Below are 19,531 nucleotides of genomic sequence, written 5' to 3'. Positions count from 1 at the left end.
AAAGCATCTAACAGAAACAATTAAATTTGTGACTTTCGTGATATAACTGACATATGAGTAGATCTGAAATCAAACATCTATTATCATTAATGTGCAAAGAGTCAGAGGTGTGAGTAACAGCTGCAGTGGTCATGTGGTCCAGAAGAGGGCAGCACTCGAGTGCTTACAGTCAGGGAGTTGGTCCTGTCAAGTGAGGTCAGGATGCAGGTCCAAGTTGGGAACAGACAGAATGAACAGAAGCTTTGGACTGAGTGGATGAGTGTCATGAAGGAACATAAAACAGTGAGTCTGAGGTCAAAAGAGGAAAGTGGTGATCAGCAGCACGAGTAGCAGAGTGACAGGAGGAATAAAGAAATGTGGGACCACAGGACAGGTGGATGAGACACAGAGTCAAGGAGGACGTAGAGGGAGAATTGATGTCTGAGAACAAAAATAAGACAAGAAGAACCAGAAATGAAATGGGGAAAAGGTCATGTTTAGAGAACACTGGAAACATTGAATGTCGGGACAATGACTGGGAAAGAAGAAGAGAGCTGGCAGATATGATGGAAAGGAGGAAAGTGGGGGTGTTGTGTGTGCAGAAAACAAGGTGGAAGGGAAATAAGGCAAGAGAATTGGGAAGAGGCTTTAACTCATTTTACAGTGGAGGAAATGAGCATGGAGTAATAGTCTAGGTCTAGTGGTATCCAAAGAACTAAAAGATAGACTTGTCAGTGTGAGTAGAAGGAGTGATAGAGTGAGGAGTGTCAAGCTAGGCCTTGATGAGACTGTAGTTAATGTCATTTGTGTATATGCTCCTCAATCGGGCTGTGAGGAAAAAGAGGAGGATTTCTGGGCACAGATGGATGAAAACCTTAGGGAAGTACAAGAGGGAGTAAAGGTGAATGTTGGTGGTTATTTAAATGGGCCTGTGGGTAAGAGCAGGAAGATGATAGAGAAGGGACATGGAGGGTGGCGAGTAGGGGGATCAAAAAGAAAGGGGAGAGGATAGTAGATTGAGCCATGTCATCTGATTTGGTAAACCTTAACACATTTTTAGGAAAGAAAGTAAATCAGCCTGTGACTTATACCGTGTTTCCCCGAAAAGAAGACCTACTCTGAAAATAAGCCCTAGCATGATTTTCAGGCTGCTCTGTAATATAAGCCCTACTTCAACAGAAAAGTAAGGTTGCCTAAGGCCTGGTTTATACTTCATGTGATGCGACGCATTTGCCCGAAACATCCATTAAATTGTGAGGACACCTTGCCACAATATCTCTGAAAAGGATGTTTAATGATTACATCCATCAATTGGGGGATTCCGGCAGCATCGGCGCAAGACAGAAACAAAATCCCTGGATGTGGCACCAGTTCATCGCAAGGTGAACAAAAGCACTCACACATACACTGAAATGAAGTGCAGTCATCTGAGAGTGCGGAGGGATGGTGGGAGAAGAACAGCAAAGTTGCATTAAGAGCAGATGAAGATGTGTTGGGTAAATCAACATGAAGGAGCCGTCCTAGGCACAAGGCGACATGATGGTGGAACAGAGAGGTACAGGATGTGATAAAAGCTAAGAAGGAGGCAAAGAAGAAATACTGCCAATCAGGGAGGAAGAAAGATAGCAATAACAACTATTTATATATCACATTTTCATACAAATGATTTAGCTCAAAGTGCTTTACAAGATGAAGAAAGAAAACTTTATAAAAAAAATAAAAAGATAAAATATAAAAATAAGATTAGATAGAGAAATGTATAGGCAAACAAACAAAGATGCAAAGGAGGAAGTGGTAAGAGCCAAGGCACATGTTTTGGAGGAGATTTACCAAAAATTGGAGACCAAAGAGGAAGAGAGAATTAATTTTAGAATAGGTTTAGGTTTAGGTTTAGGTTTCTTTATTTAGTCATGTTTACACAGGAAAACATGAAATTTGCCTTCTCAGTTGCATCTAATAACAGGTAACAGACAGAATGAAATAAAACAGACAAATAGAAATAAGAAAGGTTAAGATAAGGAAGTTAGATAAAACATATTTATACCAAAAAAAAGGCTAGAATCTAATCAAAAATGAATTTTAGTCAAATAAGGCAAGTGAAAAATGAGCAAGGTATGGTCTTAAGTGATCGTGGTAGGATAAAAAAAATAGATGGTACTTTGAAAAGCTGTTGAATAAAGAAAATCCAAGAGTGGTAATTTGGGATGGACTCCCAGATGAAGGGCTAGTAAGAAGAATAAGAATAAGGAGGGAGGGAGGGAGTAAGGAACGCACTGAAAAGAATGACTAAAGGAAAGGCAACCGGACTGAAATACCAGCAGAAGAGTGGAAGAGTTTTGGAGAAGACAGAGTAGATGTGGTGTGGCATCTAATGCAGAAAAGCAACGAAAGAGGAGAGAATACCAGTGAAGTTGAGGAACAGTGCGATTGTTCCCATTTATAAGGAGAAGAGCGATACTCGGGAATGTGTAAACTATAGAGAGATAAAGCTGATGTCACACACAATGAAAATCTGTGAAACAATTAAAGTAAAAGGTATCAGGAGTATTGTGTGATTGAAGAATTAAGGCAAAGGTGAAAAGTAAGGTTTTTAAGACAGTGGTAAGATCAGCAATGATGAATGAACGTATGATGTATGAACATGAGGCATGGACAGTAAAGGGAGTGCAGGAGAAGAAGGTAGATGTGACAAAAAGGAGAATGTCAAGATGGGTGTGTGGAGTTACACAAAAGGAGAGAATAAGAAATGACACAATCAGATGAAGAAGAAGAAGTTATAGAGAGAAGGTTTAGGGAAGAGACCACCATAGGGTGGAGTAGTTTGGTTTAATGCCAGGGAGAGGAACAACTGATGCAGACTTTGCATTGAGACAGTTCATAGAGAAGCATTGAGAAAAACAGAAAGGGTTGCATATGGTGTACATTGATTTTGAGAAGGCTTATGATAGAGTGCCATGTGAGGAGGTCTGGAGGTACATGAGGGAGAAAGGAGAACCAGGGAAGTATGTGAGGATAGTCTAGGATATGTATGAGGGAGTGAGAACAGACAAGATCCCAGTCAGAGGAGGTCTGCATCAGGGATCTTCTTGAAGTCCTTACCTCTTTGATCTGATTATGGATGTTTTGACTTGTGGAATAAAAGAGCAATCCCCTTGATACAGGCTTTTTACTGGTGATATTGTGTTGTGTAACACCAGAAATGAGGAAGTGGAGAGAAAGTTGAAAGAATGGTGAAAGGCATTGGAAGATAGAGAATTTAAGATAAATAGAAAAAAGAGGACAAAATATGAGGGTTAATGATGATCAGAATTCAGAAGTTAGCCAGCAGGGTCAACTACTGAAAAGAGTGGATAAATTTAAAAATCTAAGATCAGTGGTCGCCCAAGATGAAGAATTAGATGCAAAGAAAAGCCATAGAGTGCAGTGTGTAAGGAACAATCAGAAGAAGGTATCAGGAGTATTGTGTGACTGAAGAATTAAGGTGAAGATTAAAGGTAAAGTTTTTAAGACAGTGGCAAGACCAGCAATGATACAGTACATGGAGCTGAGACATGGGAAGCAAATGGAGCACAGGAGAAAAAGTTGGACGTGGCAGAAATGAGAAGGTTGAAATGTATATATGGAGTTACAGAAAAGGACAGAATAAGAAATGAGATAATCAGAGGTTCAACAAAGTGGGAGAGATAGCTAAGAAAGTACAGGAAAGTAGGTTAAAGTAGAATGGACATGTGATGAGGAGAAACAAAGATATGTGAGCAAAAGGTTAGATGGATGGATAGAACAAAATAAGATCTGAAGGAAAATGGCTTTATTGGTGAGAAGGTGCAGGGCCAAGCTTTTCAGCGAAGGATGATCAAACACATCGACCCCACAAAGAAGTGGGAAAAGATTAAGAGAAAGCAGTAAAGAAGAAGCCCTCATGTCAAAGAATAAATATATATTTTATAGATTTTATTTGTATGTTCCAGAAAAATTTACAGCAATTAAACAAATTTAACATCTACTTGGTATAGGCAACAGCCTGCTAAAGTGGCGGCAGTGACCTGATGAAGGCCAAGTGCTGACAGGCTTCTATTAGATGGGAATGAGCAGTGGGACTGTCAAGAAGTGCTTGTCCATAAACATTGTGCATTTAATCTGACATCTCAAGTAATCAAAAATAAACAAGTCAGAAAATGTATGCATGGAGTAATGTTCAGGGGTTTTTGGAAACTTACGTAAACGGATTTAAAAATTAGTTCATTTTACATTTTTTAGTTACTTCATCAAAGAGTTAGTTATCACATTTTTGTTTATTAAATATTGATTCAACAATAAGTCATGTCCATAAAATAAAATAGGTGAACTAGTAGACCACATGAAATGCTTTTTAGCAGCACTTATATCATTATAGCACAATATCATGAAGCTAAAAATGTAGCCTAGTGACGCTTGTGACTCAATAGCTTTATAGACAGCAGAGTCCAATTCAAGTGATGTCAAAATGTCATTGATAAATTGATATGCTGTTGTTAGTTGCAGAGTGACTAGAGTTCAAATTTCCTAAACATAACATTTTTAAAAGAAGTTCCAATAGAGAGGTAAAATCTCTGTTAAATTCCACAGGCTGCTTAGATAGAGAACTTTATTTGTTGTCATGGAGAAATGTGGCTTTTTACAAAAGCTAATAACAGACAGACAGACAGACAGACAGACAGACAGACAGACAGACAGACAGACAGACAGACAGACAGAATATGTAGCATGGGATCTAAGTGCAAAATAAGAGAAGATAAAAAGAGGAGTTAATGAAACAAACAGACCACTTAGAGGGGAAAATGGCAGACTGATTGTCTGTGCTGCGGTGGGTTGGCGCCCTGCCCAGGATTGGTTCCTGCCTTGTGCCCTGTGTTGGCTGGGATTGGCTCCAGCAGACCCCCGTGACCCTGTGTTCGGATTCAGCGGGTTGGAAAATGGATGGATGGATGGATGATTGTCTGTGTCCACAGGGTACACCAGGGCTGCGACTGGAAGTCACTACCTTAACCAGTCACCACACTGAAATGAAGGCATCCTGTAGCAGTGAACAGCTGGACCTGTGGTCAGTTAATTGAGATATTGAAGATAATAAAGTGAGACAGATTCAAAATGAGATCAGCAGTCACCTGGATTTGTATAGTGCCTTCCCTTGAAAATATTCTTTGAAAATATTTTGTAGAATTCTCTCATATTTGCAAAATTTGAACACTAGCAGGTGAAGTTATTGACTTAAGGTCACACAGCATGTCACTGGTGAAAACTGTAGTTTAAAGTTTGTTACTTTAGCCAAATGGCCAAGCAACCTGCTGTGAAAACTAACATTCTCTGTTTCTCCTATTTGAAAGCACTGCCCTCCTGCCTCCAGTGAGACCCATCACTTTTCTGTCTGGCATTCTTTTCTCTTAACAATGGGAAACTGGCTTTAAACCAACCCAGTGCAATATCTAACAGTCCTAGTGTGTAATAGCACTACCTGGTGCACTCTAGTCAAAGTCACAAATAGAACATTTACTCCTTCACTGGTCTGAATTGAGCTATTTTCCATAAAACACATTATACTGCTGTACTCCACTTAGCACACAGTACATTATGTTAAAAAAAATCCATTTTTTGATCCATTGTTTGATTAAACTCAACATAACTACAAACAGACTTACATTTTAAAAGTCCATTTCTGGTCCTCAGATTCTGCAGGATGTGACATGAATCATCAGCCCCTTAGAAAAGAAAGACAAGAGCAGAATGTGAACCTTAAACACTTGTGATGAGCGGCACAGATTCATCTACCTGGTCAACTGAAAACACACAACCCACCAGGCTCACTGATCTTCACAATCTCCCAGCTGCTGATCTCCTCCAGACTCTTCTTCAGATCAGACAAACTCATCCTCAGAGTCTCAGGAAGCAAATCTTCACTAACACTTGTGGCTGGTGTGTCTTGATCTCCAAGAGGGAAACAGAGAGATGGAAACTTCTGCAAGAAAAGAAGAGAGAATGAGAACATGAGACACAAAGAGTTGTATGTCACAAAGGCCTGCTGGTCACCTTCAGATTGAATCTCTTACCTTTAGGAAGTGGATGTGGTCTGTTTGTGAGAGCTTGGCCAGCTCAGTGTTTCTCCTCATCAGCTCTTTGATTTCTTTCTCCAGTCTCTCCATGAACTCTTTAGCCTTTCCCACTTTCCTTCTTTCATGATCTCTAATGACCTCAATGACCTCTGACCTCAATCTCTCTATGGACTCGAGTACAGACCTGAAAACCTTCTCGTGTTCCTGCACTTCTCTCTCTGCTGAGCTCTGATCAGAAGAAAACAGAAATTAATTTTAGTGTGAACTGCTTTAGAGAAGTAGAAACTCAAATTAGAAAAAGTGGAAAAGCAAAGTGGTAAACAGTTTCTTCAAAATTAAGAATCAGAAATTTAAATATTGAAAGCAACTATGCCTTTATATATGAAAATTGATCAAAAATTGACAATTAAATTTTAGGTTTAAAAAGGTCAACATCTTTACTCAATAGCTACACATTTTTATGTTCAACATTTAAGTATAATAATGACAAATCTATTTGAATAAAAGCTAATTTTATAACACCCTTGAACACACATACACTATGATGTTCTCACCTGAATCCTCTCTATGGTTTTCCTCAACCCTTTTAGTTTCTTTTCTTTTTTTTCAATTTTCTTTTTCACTTCTTCCTTTCTCTCCTCCAGCTGATTCTGTATGGAGACAAAATAGAGGAGAGGCATCTGGAGAATGAGGAAGGAACAAGGAGCAAGTGGGCATCAGCTGAGCATCATGGAGCTGAATGTGCTATGAGGTTTCTGAACTCTTTTGGGAACCCCCCAACGACACAATGAACCACAATTGCTGCATCCGTGGAGGACTGCTTGACTGTAACCAAGGCAACTGCTGGTTTGAATCGCCGCAGAATAGTGCCACGGAAACAACTACGAGTCGATCTCAGTCGTGCTATAAGCGCCTGTCGTCGATGGGTGGTGCAAAGAATATTATAAATGAAGGTAACAGTATTACTTGGCTATGACTCTGCCTGATTGCTGTGTCTGTGTTTAGAAGAATGGTAGATCCTGCTACAATAAATAACCGTGCTCTTCCTGTTTCTAGCTGAATAAAACTGGTTTTGCTAAAGTACTGAGACTCAGCCTCATTTTTGGGGTACAAGACAGGGACTCGCGCGTCACAGTGCGAGATACCTGAAGGACTCGACTACAGGGAGGATTGAAGACAATGGGAAAAGACGAGTGAAAGGAGAAAGGAAAAGCAAGTCGATGGAGTGATGTCCTCATTGAGCGATCAGGAAGTTAGAAAAAAGATGGAGGAATGAAAGTTAGAAGAATTGAGGAGGATGTCTGGTTTATAATTTGGGATTATATAGCAGAGATTAGGTTTAACTAAAATGCTAGAATTCTATTAGGAAACAATACAAACACGTAATCAAAGGCAAGGAAAATTTGCAGTATTATTAGTTTCAATTTTCAAAATGTTTTAGCACTTCTTAAATATGAAGACACGGTGGTCAAGCTAAAAGAATTGAGAGGTCAAGTTGTGGTGTGCATAAGTGTCAGTTATGTAGAGCAAAGTATTACATCTGGCTAACATCACAGCAGTTTCACTAAGATTTGTTTTTAATGGCTTCCACAAGCTGGATCTTCAGAGTAGCAACAACAGTGGTCAGAATTCATGAACTGAGCACTTCTGTAGACCTTGCAGTTCTATAACAGTGTCTACCCAGAAGGATGTGATCAATCTCCTTAACAGAACCACCAGTATCCACCAGACTACCAAGTCCAACGATGTGGCTAAGGGCACAGGAACCAGGATCCAGTAATCTGCAGCCCATGGCCTTTTGCAAGGTCAAAAAACATGGAGCCACTTTCACCACAGTCACCAGACACATGGGGAGCAACACATTCCTCATAGCCAGCCCTGTCAGTGCCAGTGGTCGCATTGAAGTCACCCATGACCAGAGGAGTGTCACCTCGCGAGCACTCATCAACCACCGAGCAAAGTTGTGAAAAAAAATGTCTCATTCTTCAAGGCATCGTTCACCGCGGTCGGAGCATACACTGAGACAACAGACAAGGCACCCAGAGAGTGCCATAATCCGAGTCTCCTAATACGCTCGTTGAAAGGAGTGACATCGGACACCATGGGAAGGAGCCAATCCACCACAGTAACAGCTACTCCCCGAGTATGACAGCCATCAGAGAGACCAGACCAATAAAAGGTGTACCCACCTACAGAGATTTGGCCAGTCCCAGGTCTGCGCACCTCAGAGAGTACCACTACTGAAATATGGAGTCACGAAGCTCCTCCGACAGCAGAGGAAGCTGATCATCATGCTAGAGAGAAAAGATGTTCCACGTGCCTACTTGGATGGGCTGCCTTAGATTAGGACCAGAGTACTTCTATGCAGCAGGCGACACCTTAGCACTACACCAGTTTCAATCCCCAACAGAGGAGCCCATTGGCTCTCCGGCAGTTTCAATGAGGCTCCCGAGGGCTTCTCCCCATTCCCTTCACAGAGCATACAAATTTTCTGTGGGCGGCTGCAGCAGAGCTACTCCCATGGATAGCAGAAAGAAGTCCTATCTGCTGTTTTGGAGTTGTATGGAGTTTTTAATGGTGTTGGAGTGCCAATCCTGCCACCAACTTCCAAGTTTTTTTGGGGGGTCTCATCTGGGTACTCGGTTTATGCTCTCACTGGCCAGAGTAACTTCTCTGCTACAATAATGATGTAGACAGTACTGCCACATTACCTGCTTGGGGCAACCAAAAGCTAAACAATCTATCGCTCTGCAGTCTCCAAACAGGTAGTCCTTTTCTAAATGTGGACAAAAAGCCCAATGATAGTGATGAGGAAAACAAGCAGGTTTGATTGTTTTGAAAAACTGACACCAAAATAATTTTCATAGGCGATTTCACAATTGCAAAACACAACATGCCCCAAGTTTGGATGATCTAAAAACAACAGTCAGACGAATTAAACATCACAAGTAAACCAGTGTCAACAGAGTTCCTACTGAGATTTTACAAGGTAGTGGAGAGGAACTGATTATACATCTGCACGACTTTATTCTTAAAATCTGCAATATCAGTTTTCAAGAAAGAGGATAAAGACAGTTTGCTTAAAGTATCAAGGGATCTCTTTACTCTCTGAAGCAGGATAAACAACCTGCACATTGACTAAATGCCTATTACTTCATGTGGAAGGGATTTTGATGGAAACCCAATGTGGCTTCAGACCTCTCAAAGAGCAACCTGCATAGTATTTACAGTCCATCAGCTATAATCCAGTCTTAATTTGTTTGTTGCCATCCTTTAAATGCTTTGGCTAAAAATCAACACCCAGAAAATAGTGGTCTTCCACCAAGCACCTCCTGGGTAGAATCACAGAGATACTGCTATAACAGCTCATGAAGCAGATGGCAAGATGTTCATTCCTTTCACTACCTCAGTAGCAATCTTTTCACAAAAGCAGATATCAATAAGAAAAGGCAGACCTGAATAATGTGCTGGAACAACCTGTGCCGTTGATGAGTGACAGAGTATTCGATAATTGTGACCTCTGCTGTGCCACCAAGATTCAAGTGTAAGAATCCATGGTCATACCAGCACTGCTATATGGATGTGAAAGGTGGCCCACATACCATTGTTCCATCAAGGCTTTTGAAAAGTATCATTAGGAAAAATGCTAAGGTCAAAATGGCAAAACAAACTCTCCAATATTGGAATGGTGGAGGAAGCTGTCACTTTAATCAAAGAAATGATGATGGCTAAACATCAGTGGCTCTTGTAGCTTATATGCCCAAACACTGGTTTCCCAAGCAAGTGTTTTATTCTGAACTGGCCAATAACTCTCATAGTAGGCAGAAAAAGCATTATAGAGATGTCCTGATGACCAATATATAAAGAGGTGTTGCACTGATATCAAAAAATTAGAGGACTGTGCCCTTGGCACTCCAACATGACGGCGATCTCTTCACCAAGGTATTGAGCATTTCAGAAACAAGCAATGTAAGATGAGCGATGGGAGAAGGATATGTAGAAAGAAGCACGGCATCGAAAGGACAATGCTGCTCCACTCCATTCAGGAAAGGAACTACAGAATTATGGTTCTGTTTTGTGTGAATTTGACTTAATAGCAGAAGATACACAGGTGATATGCGATGAAGACCATGGAGAGGCTGCTGCTTCACAACCTGAGGCCACAGGTTCAACACGCCCTCGACCCTCTGCAGTTTGCATATCAGGAGAAGGTGGGAGTGGAGGATGCCATCATCTATATGCTACACCGATCCCTCTCCCACTTGGACAGAAGCAGTGGTGCTGTAAGAATTATGTTTCTAGACTTCTCTAGCGCCTTCAACACAATCCAACCTCTGCTCCTTAGGGACAAGCTGACAGAGATGGGAGTTGATTCATACCTAGTGGCATGGATCGTGTACTATCTTAAAGACAGACCTCAGTATGTGCGTCTTGGGAACTGCAGGTCTGACATTGTGGTCAGCAACACAGGAGGGCCGCAGGGGACTGTACTTTCTCCGGTCCTGTTCAGCCTATATACATCGGACTTCCAATACAACTCGGAGTTCTGCCATGTGCAAAAGTTCACTGACTACACTGCTATCATGGGCTGCATCAGGAGTGGGCAGGAGGAGGAGTATAGAAACCTCATCAAGGACTTTGTTAAATGGTGCGACTCAAACCACCTACACCTGAACACCAGCAAAACCAAGGAGCTGGTGGTGGATTTTAGGAGGCTCAGACCTCTCATGGACCCCATGATCATCAGAGGTGACTGTGTGCAGAGGGTGCAGACGTATAAATACCTGGGAGTGCAGCTGGATGATAAATTGGACTGGACTGCCAATACTGATGCTCTGTGTAAGAAAGGACAGAGATGACTATACTTCCTTAGAAGACTGGTGTACTTCAACATCTGCAATAAGATGCTGCAGATGTTCTATCAGACGGTTGTGGCGAGTGCCCTCTTCTACGTGGTGGTGTGCTGGGGAGGCAGCATTAAGAAGAAGGACGCCTCACGCTTGGACAAACCTATGAGGAAGGCAGGCTCTATTGTAGGCACTGAGATGGACAGTTTAATATCTGTGGCAGAGCGATGGGCGCTCAGCAGGCTCCTATCAATTATGGAGAATCCACTGCATCCACTAAACAGTGTCATCTCCAGACAGAAGAGCAGCTTCACTGTCACTGTCCTGCTCCACTGACACACTGAGAAGATCGTTCCTCCCCCACACTATGCGACTCTTCAATTCCACTCTGGGGGGTAAACGTTATCATTATTTAAAGTTATTGTCTGTTTTTACCTGCATTTTTATTACTCTTTAATATTCTTTTTTGTATCAGTATGCTGCTGCTGGAATATGTGAATTTCCCCTTGGGATTAATAAAGTATCTATCTATCTGATTAGAGGAGGACAATCATGTTCATACACGAGTGATAGTCGCTGACTGCGTGGTGGACTTCGACAACCTGTAACCTTAAATAGGATGAGGCAGGTTTGAGAATTAAATGTGAAGAGACAATTAATTCAAAGTAAAGTCTCAAGGGTCATTACTAGAACAAGGAAGTGACAAAAGCTCATCTCTGTTCTTATGTCTCTGCATTGACTTCCAGTTATGATTAGATCTTTGGTCAAAACTGGAGAGACCAAGAAAGAAAGAGCAAGATAAATATCCAACAGTCACAGAGACTAACGGATAAAAGGACAAAAAACAGATGGATGATATGTTAATAAAGAAATATCATATAGTAAAATGTAGACAGCAAAAGACAAAGTATGACAAAACTCAACTTTAGTGGAAGATTCCACCGCAGAGCACTTTTTATTGTCACTTCCTCAATACACTAGAGCAGGCATGTCAAACACACAACCCCCGGGCCACATGTGGCCCGCAACAGAAATCTGTGCGGCCCGCATGACAGATCCTAGTTAGCACTGAACTTGTACAAAATGATTACTATCGTTTGTGATTGAATCATTTTGCATCTTCGGTGTTACTTATTGACTTTTCTTACTTCTGCCTTCTGACAAAAGCGCGTTTTCCCATGTCATTACGGTACCGGAAACGTCATCTGCTAGTATAGCCACGAGCCTTGACCAAAGTTAATGAGCCGCAGCGTCACAATTGAAGTGCTAGGCTGCAGCAGGGGCGGCCTTAGGCATGTGCAAACTGTGCACCTGCACAGTGCCGCCAAATCCCAGGGGCCGCCACTCCAATATATATATTGAATATAAAACAGAAAGAGAAAATAACTACACAGCTAAGACGGCAATGTGGCCGAAAAACATTCTGTTTCTTGTTAATTAGTACGCTGTATTTACAAATGTCGCTAGAGTTGGAGCAGTAAGCTACAGGTGCTGGTCATAAAATTAGACTATCATGACAAAGTTGATTTATTTCAGTAATTCCATTCAAAAAGTGAAACTTGTATATTAGATTCATTCATTACACACAGACTGATGTATTTCAAATGTTTATTTCTTTTAATGTTGATGATTAGAACTGACAACTAATGAAAGTCCCAAATTCAGTATCTCGGAAAATTAGAATATCAATTAAGACCAATGCAAAAAAAGGATTTTTAGAAATGTTGGCCAACTGAAAGGTATGAACATGAAAAGTATGATCATGTACAGCACTCAATATTTAGTTGGGGCTCCTTTGGCCTGGATTACTGCAGCAATGCGGCGTGGCATGGAGTCGATCAGTCTGTGGCACTGCTCAGGTGTTATGAGAGCCCATGTTGCTCTGATAGTGGCCTTCAGCTCTTCTGAATTGTTGGGTCTGGCGTATTGCATCTTCCTCTTCACAATACCACATAGATTTTCTATGGGGTTAAGGTCAGGCGAGTTTGCTGGCCAATCAAGAACAGGGATACCATGGTCCTTAAACCAGCTACTGGTAGCTTTGGCACTATGTGCAGGTGCCAGGTCCTGTTGGAAAATGAAATCTGCATCTCCATAAAGTTTGTCAGCAGCAGGAAGCATGAAGTGCTCTAAAACGTCCTGGTAGACGGCTGCGTTGACCTTGGACCTCAGAAAACACAATGGACCAACACCAGCAGATGACATGGCACCCCAAACCATCACTGACTGTGGAAACTTTACACTGGACCTCACACAACGTGGATTCTGTGCCTCTCCTCTCTTCCTCCAGACTCTGGGACCTTGATTTCCAAAGGAAATGCAAAATTTACTTTCATCAGAGAACATAACTTTGGACCACTCAGCAGCAGTCCAAAGGCGAGACGCTTCTGACGCTGTCTCTTGTTCAAGAGTGGCTTGACACAAGCAATGCGACAGCTGAAACCCATGTCTTGCATACGTCTGTGTGTGGTGGTTCTTGAAGCACTGACTCCAGCTGCAGTCCACTCTTTGTGAATCTCCCTCACATTTTTGAATGGGTTTTGTTTCACAATCCTCTCCAGGGTGCGGTTATCCCTATTGCTTGTACACTTTTTTCTACCACATCTTGTCCTTCCTTTCGCCTCTCTATTAATGTGCTTGGACACAGAGCTCTGTGCACAGCCAGCCTCTTTAGCAATGACCTTTTGTGTCTTGCCCTCCTTGTGCAAGGTGTCAATGGTCGTCTTTTGGACAACTGTCAAGTCAGCAGTCTTCCCCATGATTGTGTAGCCTACAGAACTAGACTGAGAGACCATTTAAAGGCTTTTGCAGGTGTTTGGAGTTAATTAGCTGATTAGAGTGTGGCACCAGGTGTCTTCAATATTGAACCTTTTCACAATATTCTAATTTTCCGAGATACTGAATTTGGGACTTTCATTACTTGTCAGTTCTAATCATCAACATTAAAAGAAATAAACATTTGAAATACATCAGTCTGTGTGTAATGAATGAACCTAATATACAAGTTTCACTTTTTGAATGGAATTACTGAAATAAATCAACTTTGTCATGACATTCTAATTTTATGACCAGCACCTGTATATGTAGTATTATAACGTTCTGCCGTAATGAGAATATCATGGGCCGCCACTTGGTTTTCAAGTTACGGACATGCGTATATAGAAGCGTGTCATGAGCACGAGGCGGCTATGCAGTGTCCGCAACGGACGTGGCCATCCGCCGTGCATAAGATACCGTATTGACATTGCCAGGTGAAGGGGCCACCGATTCTTTCTCTGCCCAGGGCCGCCACGAGCCTAGAGCCGCCCCTGCTAAGGCTACACTACTGACTGGGCTGCTGAGACTGGCCACTGCGCAGAACTGACCATCACGAGTAGTAATAGCCTGCATGTTTTCACGTTTTTTTTGCTCTAGTTTCATGTAATTTTGTGCTAGTATTGTAACGAACAGTTAGTGCAGACTACAGCTGAAGATCTGAAGTGGATGCGAGAAGTTGGTGAGTTGTTTATTAACATATTTTTGTGATTTTGAGTTTGTAAAATTATTGTAGGTCAGGTGGCTTTTTGCATATCGGCTTATTTTACAATATAAACTTTGAAGTAAACTTAGTAAAGTAAAATTTGATTTTTGGAGGATTTGTTTTCCATCTTGAATTACTGAGCAATGAATTCAGTGAGCATTTTCGTGATTTCAGTTCACACAAACAAGGCATTGCGCTGTTCTCTTACAACGTTGAGAATGCGCCCGAGAATATCCAAATGGTATTGATTGAAGTGCAGTCAGATTCTATTCTGAAGGCAAAATACAACGAAGTTGGTGTGCCAGGCTTGTATGCTTACCTGCCACCCTCGTATGTGCAGATCCGTAAGCTGGCATCGAGAGTACTGTCAATGTTCGGAAGGACTTACCTTTGTGAGCAATTGTTTTTGTTAATGAAAGCTATAAAACCCCACATCGCTCAGGACTTACCGTCAAGCACCTTTCATCCCTCATAAAAGTTGCAGCTGCACAAGATTTCAAGCCTGATTTTGACAAACTGGTTACTAAAAAGAGATGCCAAGTGTCGGGACAAAAGAAATAAATCTCACACTGTAAGGCTCCTATATAAGCAATGAATATAATATAATGAATATCAGTCATCAAGACACTATATAAAAGCGGTCGGGATTGTCCTTTCGTCCCGTGAGTGCAAAGCGTAGCGGTATTCCGCTGATCACAGACTTACTACTTGCGGCTTGCGGTACGAAGCGACGCGATGTGAGCAGAGTTCTGGTGCTCCCATCGTTCCCTTGCTTTTGTGTGCGATGCGCTGGAAAAATAGACAAAATTATGTCTCTGGAAATAATTCATGTTGATGGAGTACAAATGCCTCACCGCGTAATAAATATCAGGGGAGATTGTGCTTGCTTATTCTCATCTATAGCTTATTTAGTGCATAAAACTCCGTCTTTAGCGGTACAGATTCGGGCGCTCATTGTACGACATGTTTTAAGTAATTGGTCAAGGTTTCAGCCATTTACAATGATGCCGTCAGGAATCTCTTATACAAATGAGCTTCAGTATCTCACTGAAATGTCAAAGTCTCAAACTTATGGTACCATTTCTGAACTAATGGCAGCGGGAGAGTTGTTCCCCTATGAGTTTCAAGTATATTATTATGGAGTGTCAAGTTTGGACAGGCACTCGAGGGGATAAAAAAAACGTAGGTTTTCGGGAGATGTTATGAATGGGCACTTTGATGTTCTCATTCCCTACACTTACATGCCTGATGTACACATGGAGCCACACAAATTGAGGATAAAAGTCGGTCGCCTTAAAAGGAGGGTGAGCCTAGTAATATAATAAGGACCTAGCTAAGAGGTTAAGACTCTAATTCTACACTGTTGTATGGAGACTGCATGGAAATAAATTGCTTTTCTTTAAACTTTAAATGTTACATTTTTTTTTTAAGTTTTCAGTATTGGAAAGAAAGCTACAGTAACTTTGTATAATAGTATTTGTTACAGTACGGCCCGCTGACGCACGTATGGTAGTGAGTTTGACATGCCTGTACTAGAGGATCGTGGTTAGCCACCGCCTAGCCCTGCAACACTGCACACATTGCAGGAATCAGCCCCGCTGTGATGACATTACGTCACAGGTTGCCACACATTCACTCACACACACACACACACACACACACACACACACGCGCGCGCGCGCGCGCTGTGTCGTTATGGGCTAGCTTAGATGAACCAAACATACAATGGATGTCTTTACACTGTAATAAATAAATAAATTTAGTTGAGAAGAAACACTTCGTGAAAGAAGGGAACTAAACTCCGTTCGATCCTGAAAGGTAACACAGACCCCAGCTCCCTCTCCCACTGTTAACCCTTCCCATCGCCACTCCTCTCCTCACCTGTCTCGCAGCTCGCTCTTCTTCAGGTGTCACCGTGTCGTGATTCTTATGTTCAGTCGCCACACAAAGTAAGCACACACACGTCTGGTCGGTCCTGCAGAAGATTTCCAGAACTTTCTGATGCATCTCACAGAATTTCTCTTCGAGGTTTCCAGTCGGCTCTCCCAGTTTGTGTCTTTTCAGAACTTCAGACCGCAGGTGCGGCTGCAGGTGAGTCTCACAGTAGGAGGCCATGCAGGTCAGGCAGCTTTTCACGGCTCTCAGTTTTCTCCCCGTACAAACATCACAGGACACGTCGTCAGGTCCAGCGTAACTCACAGACGGTCCTCCATCGACTGTCACGTCCTTCAGTTTCTCGATCAGTTCTGCTAATACGGTGTTTTTGTTCAGCTCCGGCCTCTCGTTAAATGACCGTCTGCACTGAGGACACTTGTAACCTCCCTCTGTGTCAGGCTGGTCCCAGCAGTCGTTAATGCAGTCCATACAGTAGCTGTGTCCGCATACGAGAGTGACCGGCTCCTTCAGGACCTCTAGACACACAGGGCAGGAGTACCAATCGGCGGAAAACGCAGGTTTATAATCTACTGCCATCGCGAACGTCTAAACAGTCTGACAAACGGGCGTTAACAGGGTGAAAGTGAAAGACTCTCCGAGGACTTCCGGACATGTGCACTAGCTGATTTAATTTTAATAAGACAGTTCAATTAAAGAACAGGAATGAAGACAAAAATTAACAAACAACAACAAAAAAAAAAAAAAAAAACAGTTAAACGGGACCGATCAGCTGAGTCAACGTTTTCCAGGTTTTGGCTGGCTATTTAACATTTTAGAAATTCAGTTGTTACTTCTTTACTTCACTTCATTGCAATATCATTCATATGCACAAGATGGCGGTGTAGGACACATCACATCACATACTGTGATTTTTCATAATTTACAGTTTCTCTCAATCGCTTTGGTACATTTCTCAGATCAGAATTGAAATTCTCAAAACTACATGTTCAAACTCCATATCTGTTTATTAGTTGTGCACATCAAATTCCCATTGTGGGTACTGTAATGTAAAAATATGTACTGTATATTATAAAGCTTCAAAGTACAGAGTTTGCAGTAACTTTTGTGTATATTTACGTATTTGATGCTGTATCATACACTGGTATATTTACTGTATGTATTTTCTCCATTTTACAATACTGTCCAAATTGGACTGCAAGACTACCTCACAAGATGGTCGAAGGCATCTTTATACTATTCAACAAGAGGAGGCCATTTGTGCCATGGTGGTTGCAAATAATGCTGTTCGAGTACAGGAGATACAGAGAGCTGTGACTGAAGATGACAATGTATTTGAGAACATCCCATTTGTAAATGTCTCAACAATTGACAGAGTGCTGAAAAGACACCAAATGAGCAGGAAAACAAATCTACCGGGTCCCATTTGAAAGAAATGATGACAGAGTAAAGGAGCTGCGTTACTAATATGTTCAGGTAAAATATTTATTTGCATACTGTAATTTACAGTAATCAGTACAACTTTAGTTAAATTTCTACATAGTACAATAAAGAAAGTAAAATCTGAACAGGTTTGCATCAATTTGATGAAATGTGTTGTCCAAAATACCGTAAACAAAATAAAAGTTTACAGTACAGTATGTGCTATAATTATGTTTTTATTTTTTTTGTTGGTCCATAACGTATAATGGATCTGGACTCGAGGGAACCACTTCATAATTTTATATATGTTGATGAGGTGGGCTTCAATCTGGCTAAAGGCAGAAGACGTGGAAGGAATCTCACTGGTCACAAAGCTACTGTTGATAAACCAGGCCAACGGGGAGGGAACATCACCATGTGTGCAGCCATCTCTGACAATGGTGTGCTTACTCATATTCCCCTTGTTAGGCCAGTACAACACGCAACATCTCTTGACTTTTTAGATACCCGATGTTATACCTGAAAATGAGAGGGGTCTAATCCAGAATGATCTCCCAAAATATATGATAATTTGGGATAATGTGAGTTTCCATTGCTCACACACCTTCAGAGAGTGGTTTACTAATCATGACAGGATGATCATGGTATTTCTCCCACCCTATCCCCCCTTTCTTTAATCCAACTAAGGAATTTTTTTCTGCTTGGAGGTGGAAAGTTTATGATCATCAGCCCCATACCCAGTTGAGCTTGTAGGATGCCATGAGTGGAGCATGTGAACAGATAAATATGAACTCCTGCAGAGATTGGATCTATCATTCAAGAAGGTATTTTCCACGTTATATTGCTAGAGACAATATCCACTGTGATGTGGATGAAAATCTTTGGCCTGACAGACAAGAACATCAGGATGTGTAAAAAATGTATGGCTATGCCCACACTGCTGCGTTCTATGGAGTGTTTCCTCTGTTCATTTGCACTTTTTCTTTTATGCAATTTGTTGCTGCAAAAGGCATTCTTCTCTTTATAACTATGTTACTGTAACAAATATCTGTACAATACAGTAAAGAACAGTATAAAAAATACTGTACTGTATAAAACAGTGGTTCTCAATCTGTGGGGCGGGCCCCCCTAGGGGGACGCGAAGTAACAAAAAGGGGGGGCGTGAAGATGTGAAAAAAAGAAAACAAGAATTGAAAATATGAAAAATACATCTATTGAAACCAAAACAAATTAACTTAAATTACATTCTGATACTAGAAAAATAAATATAGAGTTAGAGAAATGTCGATAAAAGTTAAGTAGGTATAATAAAATATGCATCTATGATATATCATTAATTAAAAAAGAACACATTGGTATTAGTGGGCTCCTTTCAAAAAAACATTAGGGGGGCGCGATTAAAACTGTTATGAAAACTCGGGTCGCAAATACTTAAAGGTTGAGAAACGCTGGTATAATATACAGACTCTGGCAATCAATCCCCTCAGTTATTGTTTGTACTTTGTAACTTACCAAATCTACTTCTGCTACGTTTTACTGTAGTATTGAAACTGAAGACTTTGAAAAAAGTTGCAGTCACTTGTGCATTTTCAAACAATATTCCAAAAGTCCTACTTACAGTATATCCAGACCCTTGCAAGCAATCCCTGAACAGTAAACACAGTAATTTGAAACTTTGTAGTATAGAAATTGTTATACCACACAGAAAATTATGTTGCCTTACAGATTTTCAGACAGTATTACCAAAATCCTTGTCAAAATTGTCAATACAGATCAAACCATTA

General features: G+C 41.2%; 2 protein-coding genes across 4 annotated transcripts in view; both read right to left on the bottom strand.

Annotated features, from left to right (window-relative positions):
• The window catches only part of LOC114668277 (uncharacterized), a 555,445-nt gene that overhangs the window by 289,913 nt on the left and 246,001 nt on the right, over window positions 1-19,531 (bottom strand). The gene's annotated exons all lie outside the window — the stretch shown is intronic.
• LOC114668715 (tripartite motif-containing protein 16-like) overlaps window positions 1-19,531 on the bottom strand; it is a 111,528-nt gene that overhangs the window by 2,771 nt on the left and 89,226 nt on the right. Inside the window, exons 2-6 of one of the 3 annotated variants that reach the window (XM_051925771.1) lie at window positions 16,314-16,841; window positions 6,620-6,715; window positions 6,063-6,293; window positions 5,812-5,971; window positions 5,655-5,714 (exon numbers count right to left, since the gene is read on the bottom strand). In XM_051925771.1, the coding sequence (XP_051781731.1) occupies window positions 5,655-5,714; window positions 5,812-5,971; window positions 6,063-6,293; window positions 6,620-6,715; window positions 16,314-16,841 (1,075 nt within the window). Of the gene's footprint in view, window positions 1-5,654; window positions 5,715-5,811; window positions 5,972-6,062; window positions 6,294-6,619; window positions 6,716-16,313; window positions 16,951-19,531 lie in introns of those variants that run through there. The other 2 variants (XM_051925769.1, XM_028824608.2) reach the window with 2 other exon arrangements.

This window comes from Erpetoichthys calabaricus, chromosome 1, assembly GCF_900747795.2.
Source record: "Erpetoichthys calabaricus chromosome 1, fErpCal1.3, whole genome shotgun sequence".
NCBI classification, from domain to species: domain Eukaryota; kingdom Metazoa; phylum Chordata; class Cladistia; order Polypteriformes; family Polypteridae; genus Erpetoichthys; species Erpetoichthys calabaricus.
This window is presented reverse-complemented; position numbering and strand designations above follow the sequence as displayed.